The sequence below is a fragment of the Corylus avellana genome, chromosome 6, assembly GCF_965113065.1.
Source record: "Corylus avellana chromosome 6, dhCorAvel1.hap1.2, whole genome shotgun sequence".
In the NCBI taxonomy this organism is placed as follows: Eukaryota; Viridiplantae; Streptophyta; class Magnoliopsida; order Fagales; family Betulaceae; genus Corylus; species Corylus avellana.
Window position 1 is genome coordinate 7,597,943 of NC_142495.1, and position 20,277 is coordinate 7,618,219.

General features: G+C 33.9%; 1 protein-coding gene across 1 annotated transcript; it reads left to right on the top strand.

Annotated features, from left to right (window-relative positions):
• The first annotated feature begins 15,472 nt into the window (after window positions 1-15,472).
• On the top strand, window positions 15,473-19,116 carry LOC132187278 (auxin-responsive protein IAA26). Its single transcript, XM_059601542.2, has 6 exons — window positions 15,473-16,080; window positions 16,240-16,790; window positions 17,379-17,653; window positions 18,191-18,341; window positions 18,576-18,640; window positions 18,738-19,116. The coding sequence occupies exons 2-6, from the start codon at window positions 16,294-16,296 to the stop codon at window positions 18,782-18,784; spliced, it is 1,035 nt and encodes a 344-aa protein (XP_059457525.2). The 5' UTR covers window positions 15,473-16,080; window positions 16,240-16,293; the 3' UTR covers window positions 18,785-19,116.
• The last annotated feature ends 1,161 nt before the right edge of the window (window positions 19,117-20,277 follow it).

The window sequence follows — 20,277 nt, forward strand, 5'->3', positions numbered from 1 at the left end:
AAAGAAAGTTAGGGCTTTCTAATATTGAATATATGGTATATATAGGTGTACTTGATTTTTTTTTTTTTTTTTAAAGAAATCGAGCGAATGTATATATATATATATATATAAACAACTCAAGTATGGTATGGCATCCCTTTATATAAAGCGTTCATCGATGAGTTTTGGACATAACTGGATTTTGAACTGTTTGAATTTTAGTAGGACTGAAATCACAACATAATTATTTTCAGTGTTACAATGCCGACATTCTTGTAGTGGGAGCTACTGTCTTTATTTAAGTAGCCTACTAACCTAAACGGTCGAACTATCTAAATATTTTTCTCTGGTTGAGTCTTATCATCTATTCTCTATTATGTTTCTTAGTGTTGGCCTTTGTAAACTGGTCAAGATTTGTGATTTGAACTTTATCATTCTTACCAGAATCCTAGCTTCTTAAGTCCGTTTTTCCAACCGAAGTCGGTCGCACATAAATCTTATTGACAAACCCTTAATCCTATCGGTTAATTAAAAATTCTTGCACCCATTTCTCTTTTTGTTCCAATTATTCATTTGTGGTGCTATTTCTTATGATTATGGGGACGATTAGTCCAAGCACCACATCCAAATGTCTTACTTAAGCATGCTCATGAGATCTATTTAATATTGTGTTTCTACAATACATGGCCCACATTCTTCTTTTACTTGCACTTCAGTAACATCGATCCCTATCCCTATCTCTGCTCTCCTCTCATTTGCAACTTCTGTAGATAGTGGGAAGGATTACATTATATATATATATATATATATATGAGAGAGAGAGAGAGAGATATATATTGTTTTGTAAATATAATCTTGACGTAATCGATCGAGGATCAAGATCATCATCATCAGATTCAAAGCAAAAAGATTTCCTAAACCTAATCATAGGGTATTTGTTAATTAAACGAATAAGCTTTAGATAAGGACTATTTTTTGGTCCCCTCTTGTGGAAACTCGACCTTTTTTATTTTTTATTTTTTTTCCTGGAAGAAGAACTCCCATCGGAGACGAGTGCAGTATAATATTTAGCCAAAGAGGCTTCGTGATAAACTTGATGCTTTTAATTATCACATTAACAACCAATAACACTTCCCCACTTTTTCATTCTCCATGATATAAGCCATGCTTTTTGCAGCGTGCGTCTATGCATCTCCTTTCATGATCTAGCCGGCCATACAAATTTAGAGCAGGCTCAGCATTTCCAATAAAAATATATATTAAATATATATGCCACCCTTATTGCTCCTTTTAACATTTAAGGTAGGTGGGGACAATTTTTTATATTACTTGCCAATTTAATATAAACCCAACACAAAATTAGCTGATTAATTAACGTTGATGCATGTGTCTTACACCCATGATTCGACATAATCCGAACGCAACACCCAGCATTTAGGGCTAGCAGATTTTGACATGACTCGCGAACTTGACACGATCCTAACACGAAATTAGTAGGTTAAGCTGAGAGTTCTAACCCGTTTAATTAAATGAGTCGAGTTAACTTCAACATAATCCAACACCCGTGTTAATTGACACCCCTATTCAAGACGGATATCTATATATGTATGACATATGTTGAAATATTAATTGAAGAGGTAACTTCATTATTTCTTTAAGAGTTTCTAAAATAATTGATGATTTAATTTAATTTTTTTTTTAACATGTTATGTATTTTCACCTATATATATATATATATATATATATATATATATATATATGCAGCTCCCTTTCCCTTCTTGTTCTTCCTATTCAAGAGAGCTGCAATTTAAGCGCAAATCCTACATTGAGTTGGCATATATATATGTATATATGTATCAGTAATCAGTACTCGATCGCACGGCAAGAAAAAGATTTTCAGCTTGTGTGATGATGAAGGCAGGTTTTTCAGCTGTGAAATCATTTGATGCAAAATAGATGAAAAAGAATCTGTTAAGAGGCAAGGAGTGGGATCGATAACGGCGCGTGGGGACAATCTATTTGTAAAGGACACCCAAAAAAAATATCAACAAAAAAGGACAGTGATGGAGGCAATGAATAGAGTGAAGAAAACAAAGAAAAAAGAAAAAGCCAAGAAAAGGGGATGTGGGAATGTATGTGAGTGAAGTAATCATATGTGGATTGGATCAAAGAGTAGAGTGGTGGGGTCTGCCACCAACAAAGTTGGCGATATGCATCAACGTTTTATGGTTCTGCTTCTCCTCCTCCTCTTCCTTCTTCTTCTTGTGCTCCATTGTGGTGTCGATGATTTGATGTTAAAACGTGGGAAAAAAAAAGCTTCTCACAAATGGAGCTAAGCATGCATAGTATAGCAGCCCCTCTCACAACCCAAGCACCTTTTGAAAGCGTCAAAGGCATCAAGGAGAGCTTAGAGGAAAAACCAAAAAAACATTGACGTGGAGAGCACAAGGCATAGAGACATCATAGGATATATAGATTACCATAAAGAGTGGTTGTTCAATGGCTCAAGGAAATTCCCAAGTAGTCAGGGGCATGTATTGTGGCGTGGGTTCGAATCTCCACAATGAAAAAGTCTCACATATGATTGATTGGTATTAGTCGTCTTGGATTCCTATTGATTTTCTGGTGGGGCTGGATTAAGCTATAGCTCAGTCGGACGCTTGCAGTTCCAATCGTCTAGGTCCTTCTTGTGCAGCTTCAAGGAGTATGTGCTACGATGGTCACTCCCAGATACGATAGCCATAATTGGTCTCTTCGGCCTACCTTTTTTAATATATATATATATATATATATATATATATATATATAAAGTTAATCAATATATTAAAAAACAAAAAACAAAAAGTTTAAAGAATAATGGAGACGAATTTGATTTTTGTCGATATCAGCCTCCTACACTACTTGTTGCACTACAAATGATATACACATGGAGAAACTATAATCTAAAATTATATGGCGGCTTGGATAGGCTTCAAGTGGAGGTGGAAGGGAGAATAGCCAATATATTATTATCCATAAGGAAGTTTATAGCAAGGTATGTAACACTCTAAGTTTGAGAGGGCTTGATTTGTTAGAGGTGCAAAGATTATTTTTCGAGCTCGGCTCATGAATAAAATGAACAGATCTTGAACATTTAGTACTCGACTCGTATATTACTACAGTTAGTCAACTTGGCACAATAGGCCCAAAATAGATTTAATCAGAGCTTGTTCTTAATGCAATTCATGAAAAATCATTTAATTTTTTGGAATACTACTTGAAATAAGGCTATTGATTAAAAATGCTTTAACACCCAAAATGATTATTTTATATGAGGTTTTTGGCCATACAAGTTTCTCACCTAGTCCAAAAATTCATGCCCGGCCATGACCCATTTTAAATTCACTTTTCACATCATTTAACAACTATGGGGTTTATGAAAACCATCATTAGTTAAATTATTATGTTGTTCTTAAAATATTTTATATAAAAACACATTCAAACTTAAATCTAAATGAAATCCAAGTTATGACTTTACAAGTTTTCATTAAATCATTGATATATAGGTACATTACACATGCTTTGGGCATACTGACTTGTAGATACATGTGTCACGTTTTCATTGGTTTTACATATGTTGACAATGTAAAAAGTTAAAAACACATCTTTAAACTTAAATCTGACGAGAACCTATTTATTACTAAAAAAATTAAAAGCTTTAATTATCAAAATTAGAGAAGTTGAATCTCTAGACATCATATATAATGGTAAATTAACTCAAACATTGTTTAAGATAATTTCACAAAATAAGAGGCCCTAATGGGAAACACGTGGGTACTTAGCAAAGCCACCTTGCTTAAAACTTGGGTGCGTTTGTTAAACGCTTTTGGTCCGATACTATTTATCTCACTTTTTCATTTTTGTACCATTCTCTTACTGTTTACATCACATCAATTACTTTTTATTACTTTTCAAATAAAAAAATTATTATAAAACAATTTTTTTTTTTTTTTTTTCATTTTTCCATATCAAACATTCTTACTTTTTCACTTAAAAAAAAAATTGTTACTTTTTTTTTTTTTGTATTAATCAATTTTTGCTAGAGTATCGGACCAAAAGCCCTTAACAAACACACCCCTCATGGTCAACCCACTTTTAACATGACCCTGAGCCCCGATTACCCTTTAACAATTAATGTCTGACCCATTCCAGCAATCTCGGATCCGGCAATTACTTCGGTCATCAAGCGCCATGACCTTCTTTGCTCATTTGGAGGCGTCTCATGTGCCATCCTTTATGTCCGCCAGCCATCCACGTGTCACATTTCGGCTGTATGTGTACTTTATTTTTTGAAAAAAATATAAAAAAGTCCCACAAATTGACGGCCGTTTGCTATATGACCTCACAATGTTTAAAAAGTACTAAAGTAGCCCAATAAAGTTTCAACATGTGGCAAAATGGCCACTCCGTTATCAGCCCCGTCAATTTGGATGGAAAATCGATCACGTGCCGTCCACGTGAGAAATTTTGAGATCTTCCTAAAATGCCCTTATGGGAAACTATAAAATATCCTCAACCCATCGTTGACACGTGTAAGACATTAAGAAGGATGATCAACTAATTACAAAAATGCCATGCGTTTGGATTGAAGAGTCCCTATTTGTAGTCACTATCCTCAGTTGAGTGAAAAATATCCTTAACCCATTCCCTCGCCAAACTCTATCTCTCGAAACCATTCCATTCTCTATATCTGCTCATCCTTCTTAAAGATATCCTTTGAAGATCATTTTAATTCTTCACAACTTGTCAACGATGGAAAAGGTTTCAAGTGATGTCGTTGACGATGAAGTCAATGCCTGTGGATTGTCGGTAGAAAGTTCGTCGGCAATGTCAACCAGAAGCAGTCCCGCACGTACAAAATGCATATGCGGAATTGAATCACCAATGATGATTTCACGGACTAAGGAAAATCTTGGTAGAAGATTTATTAGACGTGGTAAATACAAGTTACAAAAAACATAAACAAATCATTTTACTTAATTCTGAAATTAGGGATTTCAAAATTAGGAGTTTTGCAAAATTAGGAATTTTGCAATTATGATTTCTGTGCAAATTAATTTTTAAGGTTGTTGTGAGATTGTGGGTTCCGTGTTGTGGATTTAGGGTACTGTCAATACAGTAAGGTTGTATGGACATCCTTAAACACATCAGACACAACCTCATACCTATGCTACTGTGAGTACTTCAAACACTAAAATTTAAGTGTTTTTTTTTTTTCTTTTTAATTTACTATTTAATGTGAAAAAAAAAAAGAAAAAAAAAATTACATGCCCTGAACCACACTTATCTTCTTAGCCATATGGTTCTTCTTAACCAAATGGGTCATCTCAGCTAGAAGGGTCTTCTCAACCAGATGGGTCATCTTTTCAGCCTCTTGTTGTGTGTTCTCAGCTTCCTCCACCACGAATGGAGCAATTTCAAGGTGGAATAGAGGTTCATCCTCACCCCAAACTGTGAGAGGTGGGATTGCAACAAGGCTAAGGGCATCAGATCGGTTGAAGTCCCAATTTGGTAATGGGAATAAAGGCCCAACTTTTATTGATCTAGAGAATGGGGAGGTACTGCTGCATGTTCGTCAAAGCCTGCTACAAGAAGCAGAAATATTGTATCTTCAGTGGAGAAGGCAATTGAAGCAATGGAGTCTAACAAGAAAAAGAGGAAGAAGCTATATTGGCAAGAATATTAGATCTTACATTTTGTGGTTTCAAAAGAAAGGGTCCGTGGAAGGCACAATTGATCATTTTAGATGTGTAAGATAATGGTTATGCCTATGCTTTTGGAACTTTTGTTCAAGTCTTAATGATTATGCCTATGCATTAGGAAAAAAAAAAAAAAACAAGATTATGTGCATTGTATTCACATTTAGGGTGAAAACAATATTATGTGAATTGTTATGGAGAATAATTTATATAGGGAGGTTGCACAAAACCTCCCTTTTGTGCCCACCAATGAGGAGTTGCCACCTCAGCATGAAGCATAATAATAAAATAACACCAAACCACCTGATCATATCAGGTTTAATCAATTTTTTAAAAAACAAAATTAAAAATGCAAGAGATAAGCCACTCAGTGGTGGCTGGAAGCCACCCTCAGCCAATGGGGTGGCCGCCCAGCCATCCCTAGGCCAGCCACCTCAAGGCCTGGATGGGGTGGGCACGCGGCCACCCAGGCATGGGGGTGGCCGTGCGGGCCACCCCATCCAGGCCGCGTTGCCACTCCCATGGCCTTGGGGTGGCTCGCCGGCCACCCCATAGGCCATTGGGGTGGCCGTGCGACCACCCTTACCGAATCTGGGGTGGCTCACCGACCACCCCCAGGCTTGGGGGTGGCTGGCCAGCCACCCCAAGCGGGGGAGGGGTGGCTAGCCAGCCACCACTTCAATTCTTTTTTTTTAAAAAAAAAAAAATAATAATAATAATTTTTTTATTTCATATAGATTGTAATTTGGTGTGTTTGTTTTAAGTATACGTTTAATGAAAATGGCTGATTGGTCAGCTTTTGATTGGTGGCACAAAATGTGACTTTTGTGTAATAGGTGTATCTAAATCCCTCTCATTGATATGAAATGAAATGAAATGAAAGGAAAGAAGTTTCTACCAAAAAAGAAGTCCCTCTCATTGATATGACATTTTTGGTTATGAGTATTAATGCATTGTACCATACTCCAATTTTTGGAAAGTTGTCAAGTATAAATGTATGGTTAGAAATGACCAAGTTGTCAAATATAAAGATATGTATTGTTATGGCAGTTATTGTTATGAGTATTAATGCATTGTCTTTAAATTTAATGGCTTCTAGCATACTCTCATTTTTTGAAAAGTTGTCAAATATCAAGGTAGGTTGTCAAATATAAAGTTGTCAAATAAGTGACTTGGGGTATGATGAGTTTTGGTTAAATTGTTAAGCAGATGGATACAATCAAGGAGGAATTGGTTTAAGTTGTCAAATATCAAGGTCTTGGATACCATATTAACAAATTAAAATTTAAGACAAGCCACTAAATAAACAAGTCCATAAACTAATAGTTGCAAGAACAAGAGAGGTTCAAAACAAATTTACATTACAATATGTGCTTCACTAATAGCACAAAAGTAGTACATTAGATAAGAGACTTCACGGCAACATTGTTTTTGCACTTTAAGATAAGCCACTAAATAAACAGGTCCATAAACTAATAGTGAATTAGATAAGGGACTTCACGGCAACATTACCCTACTAACAGTGTAATGATATTTCTCCTTCTCACTACCACGACAACACAACAACAAAATTGCTAAAATCAAACAAGTGGCCAATGACATCTTTAAGTTTTTTTTTTCATGCTATTGTTTTTGCACTTTTCAACATCAATTTGCAGCGTTAATTTGACCAGTTCAATATCAAAAACTCTTCTTCTACTAAGTTATTTGGGCATTGAACTTTGATATAGGGAGCATAGCTTCTTTGTCAACCCAGATAAAATAATCACAACTACGATCACCTTCTTTCTGCATATTTCACAAAGGAGAATTAACTATCAATTATGTCAATATTAATATACTACAAATTTTGCAATAAAACACAAGTTCACTAAAACCTTAGCCCTAAATCTACAACACAAAATATATAATTTTGAAATCCACAATTTTGAAAAAAAAAAAAAAGCCCAAAATCCACAATTTCTCGGCAACCCTAAATCCACAACACGGAATCCACAATCTCACAACAACCTTAAAAATTAATCCGCATATAAATTATAACTACAAAATTCCTAATTTTGCAAAACTCTTAATTTTGAAATCCCTAATTTCATAATGAAGTAAAATGATTTGTTAATGCTTTTTGTACCTTGTATTTATTGTATCCAATAAATCTTCTACTAAGGATAACCACCACAGATAGGGACTCTTCAATCCAAACACATGACATTTTTGTAATTAGTTGTTCATCCTTCTTAATGTCTTACGCGTGTCAATGATGGGTTAAAGATATTTTACAGTTTCCCATAAGGGCATTTTAGGTAGATCAAGTCAAAAATACTCACCTGGATGGCATGTGATTAATTTTTCATCTAAATTGATAGGGCTGACTAACGGAGTGGTCATTTTGCCACATGTTTGAACTTTATTGGGTTACTTTAGTACATTTTGAACATTATAGAGTTATATTGCAAACGACTACTAGTTTAAGAGGCTTTTTTATATTTTCCTCTTATTTTTTAATCATACTTTATTTTTCAATCATAAAGCTATGCATACTTTATTTTTTAAAATCAAAATAGTAAAATCAAAATAGTGGACATGAGATTTTGTTAAGGAAAATACTATTTGTTTTCCTGATTTAGGTGTATATTATTATTATAAAAAATCATTGTTTGTCTCACCTCTTTTTTATAAAATAATATATATCTAAGACCAGTACTTACCTGAAAGTACTAATAAAAAAACAAAATATTTATTTTAAATTAAAAAAATAAGCAGCTAAAAGTGATTTTTGCCTTATATTAATTAAATATACAAAGTTTTAGAGCATTGGCTAGAAATGCTCTTAATATCGAATCGGAAAAGTTTTTTTTGGGTCAGAATAATTTCTTTCAATTAAGTCTATTAAGTTAGACAGGAAGAATTTTAAAAGAAAACTTATCCAAAAGAATACACATCTTTTTCTTCCAAAAAAAAAAAAAAAAACACGTCTTCAACATATATATTTGTTTTTTTGTTTATTTCTTACACGAATTAGTTTCCATAAGAGATATATATATATATATATATATATATATAATATTCTTTGTTTGGTTCCCGAGTCAAAGCTGTTGAGACTTGGACAAAGAAAAAGAGTTATTTCTGACGATATTTCACAAACCGTCCAAACACCACCTTTCAAGTGCCACGTAAAACAGGGGTCTAGAGCTTGACCCCCACGCAACTCACAAAAAGCATTAAAAGAAAAACCGATGAATCAGAGGGTCCAGATTATCCCATCAATCTGACCCCCACGATAGGACTCGCAGCCTGTAAGTGCGCCTTGTCTGACTTCCAATACATTTATCATGCTGCGGGACAAAGGCATCATTGCCAATACGACCTCCTATCATAAAGTTTTTCTTTTGATATGACATTTACGGCACGGGTTGTTCATCACCGTCCACTCTCATATCTACGGCTCCTGATTCTTGATAATTGTCTGTCCTCTGCCCTCTTTCTCAGGTTACTGCACGGATCGCAAGATTACAACCTTTTTTTTTTTTTTAAAAGACCATTCAAGGCTCTATTAATCAATCAATCAAATAGTTGCATATTGCTCTTCTCGGATGATCTCCGAAATATAATCAGAAATTTCTTCCAACCATCCTTTTTCTATACCCATGTTTGCCGCCATTTTTGCAATATGGTGAGCGGCACAATTGGCGTTACGAATTACATATTTGATGTCCCAATTATTAAACCCATTGAGCAAATCTCAATTATCAAAACATTTTTTTATTATTACTACGTATTTATGATGTTGTAACATTAAATACTGTGGAACGCAAAGTATTTGATCCAATGGACTAAAGAGCAATTAATACTTGGTTTTTTCTAAATTGGTTTTGGTATGGACTAAAGAGCAATTAATACTTAGATCCATATTGTTACCAAAAAAAAAAAAAAAAAAAAACTTAGATCCATATTACTATGGCCAGAAATTGTCCTCAAGAGATAGCTTAATCAGCAAAGACCATGCCTAATGAAGTGTAGGTTATTAGTTTGAATCTCTCTCCCCCCTATTGTGCGGACATGTCAAAAAAAAAAAAAAAAAGTAAAGACAAATTTTTTTTCTAAATTGGTTTTAATTTAATAAGTGTCAAGTGTTATATCTCACATTTCTTTAAAAAAATATTTTAACACGAATTTTTTAAAAATTTAAAAATGTTAAATAATACTTGTCACTTATCAAATAGGTCGAAAAAAATTTCCGTCAAATCAATTTTAAGAAAATTTGTGTCCGATTGTATTCCACCCACATGGATCGAAGGGCAATTAATCCGGTCAGAGGGCAAAAATAATTATAGTTAGATTTTTATATGGTTAAAAAGTACAAAAGCCCAACTAATTTGGACAAATGATATTTATAGATCAATGAATTATAAGTTGCACATGACTTCAAATAAGTATTTAGTACGAATGGTAATTTAAATGTTTATTTATATTTCGATATTTTTTATTTATTTTAGACAAAGTATAATAACATAATTTGCACCAAGTTTTGTGGTCAAAATATCGTGCTTATTGATTAACAAGCCACATTAAAAATCGATAACATATTTTATTTAGCGATTTATTAACAACATACTCATATACAGAGTGTGATTAAATCAATCTCACATAAATGGTGTGATTAAAACACTCAAAGAGAGTGTTAGGAACAACATTTTTTTCTTCAAAATTCATCCAAAAAAAGTGCTGCTCAGTGACATCTTTGTAATGGAAAATGATAAAGGCACAACTTAAACCCAATTTTGGCCCAACTTTTCTCTTAAGTTTTTTTTTTTAAAAAAAAAAAATTGCATCTGGAGGAGAGAGAGAGAGAGAGAGAAATTTGGTTTAGAAGTTGGGTCAAAGTTGAGTTTAAGTTGTGACTGTATCACACCTTGTAATAAATTATAAGATGAGACTGCAATTAATAAGACACCTAACTTTGGTTATGATTTTCGATAAAGTGCATTGGGTAATTTAGTATTGATGGCATTATGTGCTGGCCATGCTTTCCAAATTAGGATGTCATTCATGTATAGCATAGATGGTCGGTAATAGTGTGGTCCTCTTGGTACAAAAGCAGGTTAAATTCTCATAAATATTATGTAATTAATTGACGAACCAATTATATTGATTGGCCGATAAAATCATGCACAATGCATTTTGAATTCCTGTGCAAAATGTCTAATCAAATAATCATATATACCAAAACGCTCCATCGAGTAGAAATATTGGTATGATATTGATTTCTATGTAACAAAAAAAAAAAAAAAAAATTAAAGATGAACAAAATAGAAAATTGTTACTTTAATTGTTTTCTCATTTGAGAAAAAATCTCTTTTGAACGATAATGAGAATTGAGTGTTCTAAAGATGAAGATGTCGTTTGTCTCAAAAAAAGAGAAAATTGTCACTTTGTTTTCTCATTTGAGAAAAAAAAAAATCTCTTTTGAACGATAGTGAGATTTGAGTGTTATGAATAATTTTTTCTTCAATATTTTGTATTACATTTTTCATAATAAATTTATCCGTGATCACTTATGCATGTGCAAGTACTTTGCATTGAAAAAACTATGTAAATTTTAGTGTTTTTGCGTGTTATTATTTAGTATTATTTTACCAAAATTGTGGTTTTTATTTTTTATTTTTTATTTTTTTATTTATTTATTTTTTTATCACGGCAACTTTTGATTATGATTTTAGATGTAGGATCGATGCTCAATAACTTACTATTGATCGGGCAAAAAAAAAAAAACTTACTATTGATGCCATTATGTGCTGATATTACCAAATTCTATGATCACTCATGTATGTAGCAAGTATAGATAATTAGTCTTTTCAACAAATAAAAAAAAAAAGTATAGATAGTTAGTAAAAGTGTGGCTCACCAAAGACATAAAAGCGTATTATTTTTTTTTTTGGGTAAGTTTGTACGAACTATTTGAATTCTCATAAAAATGATTTGACAAACCAACTACATTGCCAATAAGGGTTGGTTTCTTCTTCTTCTTATTATTATTTAACAAATGGGTTATTTTCATTGATATAAAATTAATTGGGAGTAAATTTTTTTTTTTTTTTTGGTAAGTTTGTACGAACTATTTGAATTCTCATAAAAATGATTTGACAAACCAACTACATTGCCAATAGGGTTGGTTTCTTATTATTATTATTATTATTTAACAAATGAGTTATTTTCGTCGATATAAAATTAATTTGGAGTAAAATGCGATACAAGTTGAAAACTCTACGCCCCTAACACTATCTATGATATACCTAATAGCTTTTAGGACTATTACAAAAACACTTTAAAAATGTCATTATCACAATCAGTATATAGATATGCAACATAAATCGATGAATCATGCCTCTAATCGTTGCCTCTTTCAACAATGATAATTCATTCATAAACTTGACAACTCTTACGTTATTAGTCAATAGCTTACTCTAAAAAAAGAACTAGAATAAACAAAAGACCTACTAAAAACAGTTTTATTATTCTTAAGCAAAACCTAAGAAAATAACAAATTCAAAACCTATTGTAGCCAGAGCAACAGTAAACTTGTTTTATTCAAAGGCAAAAATGAAAATATATAATCAAAATAACAGTAAAAAAACACGCCATTCCCAGTGACGACGTCGCTCCCACCGGGAGCATTTTCTGTTCTTGCTATATGTCATTGTCAAGAATTTCTTTATTAGTATGTGAGGGAAAAAATAGACAAACATGAAGGAAAAAAAAATTATATCGCTTTATCCAAAAAAAATAAAAATAAAAATAAAAAAATCATTTTTGTTGAAGATGTTAGCCGAGCAATTTTTTTTTTTTTTTTTTTTTTTTTTTAAACTTCACTAAGGACCTCCAAATTTTCACTCGTTTTGAAATACCCCTCATGAACTTCAAAATCTCTCAATTTAGTCTCCTGAACTTTTAATTGCTTTCAATTTGGACCCCTCCGTCAGATTTTAAACGTTACATGACGTTTATACCCCTGACTTTTGTATAAAATTTCAACTTCTAAAACGTTTTTTTATTTTAAAAAAAAAACAAAAATCAGTGATATTTTGGTCTTTTTTTGAATTTTTAACGGCTAAAATTAACGAAAGGGTCCAAATTGAGAGCAATTGAAAGTTCAGGGAGACTAAATTGAGAGATTTTGAAGTTCAAGAGATATTTCAAAACGGGTGAAAGTTTTGGTGTCCTTAGTAAAATTTCCCCCCACCATTTGCCCACGATTATTGCTAAGAAATTTTTTAATAGTCATAACAAAAATAAATAGTTATATAATAATAATATTATTGGATCAAATCTATTAGAAGCTTTTAAATTAAGCTTATATTTTAATATGTGTAATATTCTCCTATGAGAACTTTAAAATCCAACGTTTGAATTTGAGTCATAGCGGCATTTTCTTATGTTTTTGTTGGGATATAAAAATGGAGCAGGACAAGCGGCTCAGATATTCATACTGTCACTCGCTCAACGCGCTCCAAGTGAAAGTGCGGGTAGTTGAGTCCAATTAATTTTAGAACAGAACGTAAAAGCACTATCATACGACCTACCGTACGTAATAATTTCCGCCGACTCGCAAAAGAGGGCGTTAAAGGTCGAGCATGTTGGGTGGTCGGAGGCCAAAGGTATCACGCGAGGGAGAGAGACGACAGTGACCCCCTCTTGAGGGGGCCCACGTAAAGTAAAGAGTTTTCTCTACACCGACACGTGTCCCGCAGTCCTATATTAGACATGCCCAGGCTAGTATGATGCGTTTCCCAGTATCCAACCAGACCAGCCGACCGGGGCTCACCCCTGGTCACCTGTTCGAGGTTAACCTTCCTGGTCCGGTTACTTGACACTCTGGTTAAGACATATATACTATAATGTAATTGTCAAATCGCCGAGTTTTATGCTTCTTTTGACACGACAAGGGAAATCGGCAAATTGAAATTTATTCTAAAAAAAACTTGAAAAAAGAAAAAAAAAAATTATCCTCGTTTTATGATTTATCTTTGATCCTATTTTTACGTCATAAACATTAAATAATAAATTGGGTCTTTAGAAAGTGGTATTTGGCATTTGCTAAAACATGCCTATTTTTTTTTTTTTTTTTACACATGACTGTATATAAGAGGAAGGAAAATTTAAACTAGTGACTTCTGTTTTATTAAACGTGATTTCAGCCAATTGAGCTATTTCTTAAAGACAAATCAGGCCTATTAAAACCAAATAAAAACCATTTTCCTATAACACCACACAAAAAACTTATTATAAAAGAAAATAAGAGATATAATATTGTAACCTGTGGAAATGGAAATGAAAATTTCAGTGGATTTTCTTCGTAACCATGAACATTGAATACCAAACCCACCCATGTATGATGGCATTTTCAATCATGCATGTTGCATAGTTTGACATGATTTCTACATAAAGAGAATGCAACTGTCGTTCATAGAGATATATTGAGAAAATCAATAAACTTTTTAATGTATTTATATATTTGTTGTTGAATGCCTGAATAATCAGTGTCACCCTTATGAAAATAACACATTCCAAACTTATTTATTCATTTGTTCACACGTGGGGAGGTGGGGTTTGTCTATTTGACAATTCAATATTAACAAGATATATATGTGATAAAAAAACAAGAGACCATGCCCGATTGAGTTGACTAGAAACAGTCCATTTATGAATGCCACACGCCCACACCACATGTTAGGTTCATTCACCTCTAAATTTCGACAACTATATATATATATATATACCATAAATTGATTTTCCTGTCTCTGTCTGTCTCTGAAAATATTTATTTATTTATTGTTGGGTAAATTTTGTTGAAAGAAGCCGAAATTTGAAGTACGAGGGCAACCGTGCGGTCGCATTGTTCAATGTTTGGTGAGCCACCTGAAAGCTGGATTGTTCATGTAAAAAAAAGGGTGAGACGAGTTTTTCCCGAGTAATACAAAACGGTAACTAAGCGTACGGGCGGAGTTATGATTCCATACAAAAGCAACAAAGAAGGTCCCCTTTAAGCTGTTGGGGTCAGAGTTCTCTTGAGCTTTGTGTCATATTAGGCCTATTCAGCTCAAATCTAGAGGAAAATCTAATGATCCAACGGCTGTAATCCTGTAAATCTTGAGATTTTACACCCCATGTTAATGTGGGAGACCTCTTTGAATCCTAACTCTTACACATATTGGAATAATTGGACGGAGATAGAGGGCAGACAAGATCATGGGATCTGCATGTTTTTATTGCACAAGCCCTGCCAAAATGGATCATGCAAATCCTCTCTCTATCCACTTTTCAGTTTTCTCTCTCTCCCCAATAAAATAAAAATAATTATCAAACCATCCCATCGATCCTTTCTCGACTCCTGAAAAGCAACCCGAGTTGAATTAAGCCTTAAATGTCTCAATCTTAATCTAAGTGACTTTATTTATCTTCTACTTAACCACACTGACTTTGACACTAATAACTATAAAGTTTTTGAATTTTGTGTGAAGAACAACCATATTATTAAATTGCTATATGATATTAATAGAATTTGATCAAATAATGTAACTAAAAGTTAGCATTTAGAGTATAAAAATATTAATTTTTACTGTAACCCTATTTTAATTGTGATATTAAGGGCTTAATTAGGATGGACTTAACAAGTGGGGAGTGACTTTTGCAGCAAGAGAATGTGTTTACTTTGTCTCTCTCATAGACAGGAGCAGGACTCCAATAAAGGGAGATGTTTGGGATATTGTAGCTAGCACAGCACGCTTTGTTGCTTCCTGAGCTGAACGACCTAACGTTTTATAGGGGCTCTGGTTGCGTGCGTGATGGTCTAATTCCGTTTCCTGTTTTGTGCTCAAGAGTGAAGGGAATCTCTCTGGTTCTTTCATCCCGTGTCTCTTTTTTCGCCTCTTCCAAATCACCGTCTGTAAACCTCTATATATCAAGTCCGTAGAAAGAAAAAGAGAGAGAGAGAGAGAGAACCCACTAAGCGTGCAAAAAAAAAAAAAAAAAGCTTTTAAAAAGAAAGCCAGATATCAATCCCATGCTATTATAGCTCCCTCAAATCTCCATCTTTGCTTTCGGGTTGTTATTCTTATTGGGTTTTCTTTCCCTTTGGTGGGGTTTCTGTTGAGCTCTTAAAATATTGTGCTTTACGTTTAAGTCTCGGGGTGTTGGTCTCAAACTTTCAAGGATTTTCATGGGTGTTTCTTAGTTTCCCTTTGTTTTCTTGCTTGGAACATTTTCTCTCCGGATTTTCGATTCAGAGGCCAAAAGAACTGTTTTTTTTTTTTTCGAAGATTCTAGGATGTGGGTCTTCTTGGTTTTGAGTTCTGGTTAACCTCTTAGGGTATGTAAACAAGCTTCCCTCTCTTTTGGTTTTTCCATTTGTTCCCTTTGTTCAAAACTGTTGCTTCAAGTCAAGTAACTTTTTTTTTTTCTTTTCTATGTTGAATACTCTTTATGTAGTTTGCTTCTGTTAACTTTTTGCATATTTTTCATTTCCCAGTTGAAATCTTCTTGCTTCTGATTGACTAAGTAGTTGAGAAAAGGTGATTTACCGATGGAGGGATCTTCAAGAAATGAGGTATGTCCTCAGCTGTTGGATTTGATTCCCAAACAGGGAGAGTGGCTTAGGAACAGAGACGGAGAAAGAAGGCATGGCCTTTCAGAGGAGAAAAAGTTGGAGCTTAGGCTTGCTCCACCTGGCGAGGACTGGTCTATGAAAGATAACACAAAGACAAACCATAGAGACAGAGATGAGTCTCTGCTCTCTCTTGCCTACTTCTCTCCCATGGCTTCCATGAACCATAACACAAGCATCAACAATAACAGCAATGGAAGCACTGTTTTCTCATCTCCATGGTCTTCTTCAGCTTATCAGGGGAAGACCCAGCACAGTCAGCAGCAGACAAAAGCTCCATTTCTTCAGTTCCCTTCAACCCCTCAGGAAGCATCACAGCCTTGTTGCACTAAAGTGGTCGACTTGCAGAGTGCAGAGAAGAAAACATTTTCACCATCTTCTGCGAAGACAGCTGTTCCCAACAGTTCTCAGAAAAGGTTCTCCAGCTTTTCCTCTCTTATTTTCATTTATTTTAATCTTTTTGACAGAGGATATTCACTCACTGGTCACGTTGTTAGATTTGGGTGGTCCATGCATAATTGCTCCAATTCTTTGTTTTCTAATGTATAATGGATCTATTGCCTCGAACTATATTTATATTTTACCCATATATAATTCATTTGAAATGCAACAGTTAAATTGTTCCCATTTTTCCTCTCTCTCTGTTACTTTTTTTTTAAAAAAATTATAATTTTTAAGTCTCGGCCTTTTTTTCTTTCCTCTTGCTATTTTGGCTATATTTTCTTGAATTTTGTATACCCCCTATAGAAGGAAAAAAAAAAAAATACAGTACACCATATATTATGAACGTGACTTGTTCAGGGGTTGTGGATTATATATGCTTATGAGAATTTTTACAGTACTTGTTGTAGGCTTGTAGCTATTTGAGTGAAAAAACTTCAAAGTAGTTGAATTTTGGTACCTCCTTTTGAAAAATGATTAAGCTCTATATTCTTAGCGTGTATTAGCTTTACTGTGTGTCTCTCCTCTGTCTTATTTTAACTTAAATGTCTCCCCAAAAACAGGACTGCTCCAGCTCCAGTGGTGGGGTGGCCTCCAATTCGTTCATTCAGGAAGAATCTTGCGAGCAGCAGCTCTTCAAAACCAGCTCCAGAGTCGCAAAATGCGGCCCCAGACGAGACTGCTGCTATAAAACCGGTTGAAATTTGCGGCAAAGGCCTGTTCGTGAAGATCAACATGGATGGAGTACCTATTGGGAGAAAAGTGGATCTCAAGGCATATGACACCTATGAGAAACTCTCCTCTGCTGTTGATGAACTCTTCAGGGGCCTGCTTGCAGGTTCTCTACATAATTTTTTTTCTGGCTTTCATGTAATTAATATTCCAATCGAGTGAATTCGTTTGTGGGTGGGGTGGGTTGGTGGGTGGGTCAGATACTATTAGTGAATCGTTTTACATGTATTTATTTTTGTTTCATATGATTGAGAGAGATAGGGGGTAGTGGGGGAATTAAATTAATTTTCAATATCTCCACTTTTTCAACATAATTTCGGTATGATAGCTACTGTTGTCGATAAACATATGGTATTCATAGTCTTTGTCACCATAAATTCTACTAGGTAGCTAACCCATATGGTCAAATTTCTCTTTTTCAAACAATTTTTTTAATGCATGCATATGGAACAGAGAGAGAAGGAAGAGAAAGAGTGGGGGGTTGGGGGGCAAGTGAGGGAGTGAACATTAAAGGGTTCTCCTCTAATAATTATTATCATTATTAATTAGTTTCTGGGTTTAATTTTTCTAAATTATTTGTCCTATGTATATTCACAAATAAATGTTTCTCATTTTGTTTGTCGTTTGCTTACTACATGTTTAGCTCAAAGAGATTCCTGTGCTGGTGGAGTCCACCAGAAGAAGCAAGAGGAAGAGAAAGCGATTACAGGTTTATTGGATGGAAGTGGCGAGTATACTCTCGTTTATGAGGATAATGAAGGAGACAGGATGCTGGTTGGGGATGTCCCGTGGCAGTAAGCATCTTATCACTGTGGATCTGATGCAATTCTGATCATTTATTATACATTATTCTGTCCTGTGTTATATTCCAAGCCTTTTAGTAATTGAGCCTACAGCACACAAACACCCATTTTTTTTATAGGACTTTATTTTGTTTAATATGCCCTGTAAAACTGTACATTGGATTCCTTGTCTCACACCTATGATGATAGCCTGTCTTTGTTTATTAATATATGTTTAATTTACAGCATGTTTGTGTCTACTGTGAAGAGGCTGCGTGTGTTGAAGAGCTCTGAACTTTCTGCACTCAGCAGTAAGTTTTCATTTCCTGACTTTACATTTATGGGCCTTATGGCTGCTTTGATTGATTGAGGAATGAAGATTTGATGGAGTTGGGTGTTGTTGTTCAGTTTGCAGCAAGCAAGAGAAGGTGCAATTTGACTCTGCAATGAAGTGAGATGTTTCTCCTGATTTCTGTTTCCATTTGACATTTTGGTGCATATTTTTCTCGTTGGTGATCAAGAAAAGAAAGAACCAAGTTTCAGCTCACAAGTCCCCAAGTGCCTCTGATGTTTCATGGATGGTTTTTGTTTCTGTTGAGAGACTTCTTCCTCCTTTTGTTCGTCTTTTATATCCCTCTTTGGCTTTTGTAGAAAGTTAAAAACAGCCAGACAAATGTTTGTTCTGATGATATGATATGCAGTGTTGAGTAACAATTAAACTTGTGATATTTTTGGTTTGTATTTACTTCTCTGGTTTATACAAAAGTGGGACAAACGTCTTAAATCATGAGTGTTGTTACTTCCTTTCCTTGCCTAAATGGGCCCTTTTTAATCTTTGTTTTTAGAAGCATTTTAACAAGATCTCTCATTCTTTCTTTCTTCTATTCGGATTAAGAGTAATAAAAGATTTCCCATTCTTATCTTCTATTCATTCTCTCCTCTTGACTTTTTAATGGAGAGAAGAAAAAAAAGAAAAGGGCCATTGAAAATCATAAAAGCATATATGACCTAAAAGCAGCGTTTTTTCTAAATCATTTTGAAGGACCACAAAAAGGGGTGTACTTGGTGTTTGAGCTGGCAATGGTCGTGGGTGGTGATTTTGACTGTTGATGAAGGGAATTGTACATGAACATTGAACAACAACTGACTTCGACAGTTTGACTCATTAATTCGGTTCAACTTCTATAATTCAAAGCGTAAAACTTGCATACTGTTAAAGTTTATTTTTATTATTGTTTTTAATTTTGAAGTGAAGATATAGTTTGAAATTTTGTGATTAAGTCTTGATATAAATGTGTTTAAATAGACTTGAAATTGTATCTTTTAAGATTTTAGATAAGGTTATTTAGATATGATATAAATAGATATATAATTTATTACAAGTATGAAGTTAGAGTGAATACATTTTTTATGTTTATAGAAAAAAGCAATATATTTAATCATCTCAAATGATAAAATCTTAATAATAGTTAAATAAATAATAATAATAATAATTAGCAAAAAAACAAATAATGAATAAGTTAATTGGCCAACTTGTGAATAAATTCAAGTTTGCTTGAAAAATACTCATGAATAAGCTTTACATCATACATTTCTTGATAGAAAAAATTGATACCCATAAGAGTTTGTAAGAATGAGGAAGATGAAGATGTAATAGTAATGAATAAAGGCTCCTACAGATTAAACAGATTAAACAATGATGGGGTGTAAAGCCCCTAAACTTTTTACTCTTTTTGGATTTCAATTGATGCCACAATTCAAAGGCAAAGGTTCCTTTCGGCTTTGGGTGGGGAGAAAGTAAAAAACATTTTATACTCCTTTTGTTCAAAAGGGTGGACCAAAGTCCTCCCCTAGTAGACCATCGATAGTGATGCCATCGAATTTTGATCCTCATTCTCATTTTTCTTGCCAACAATTATCCCAAACAAACAAAGATGCTTGTTAGACA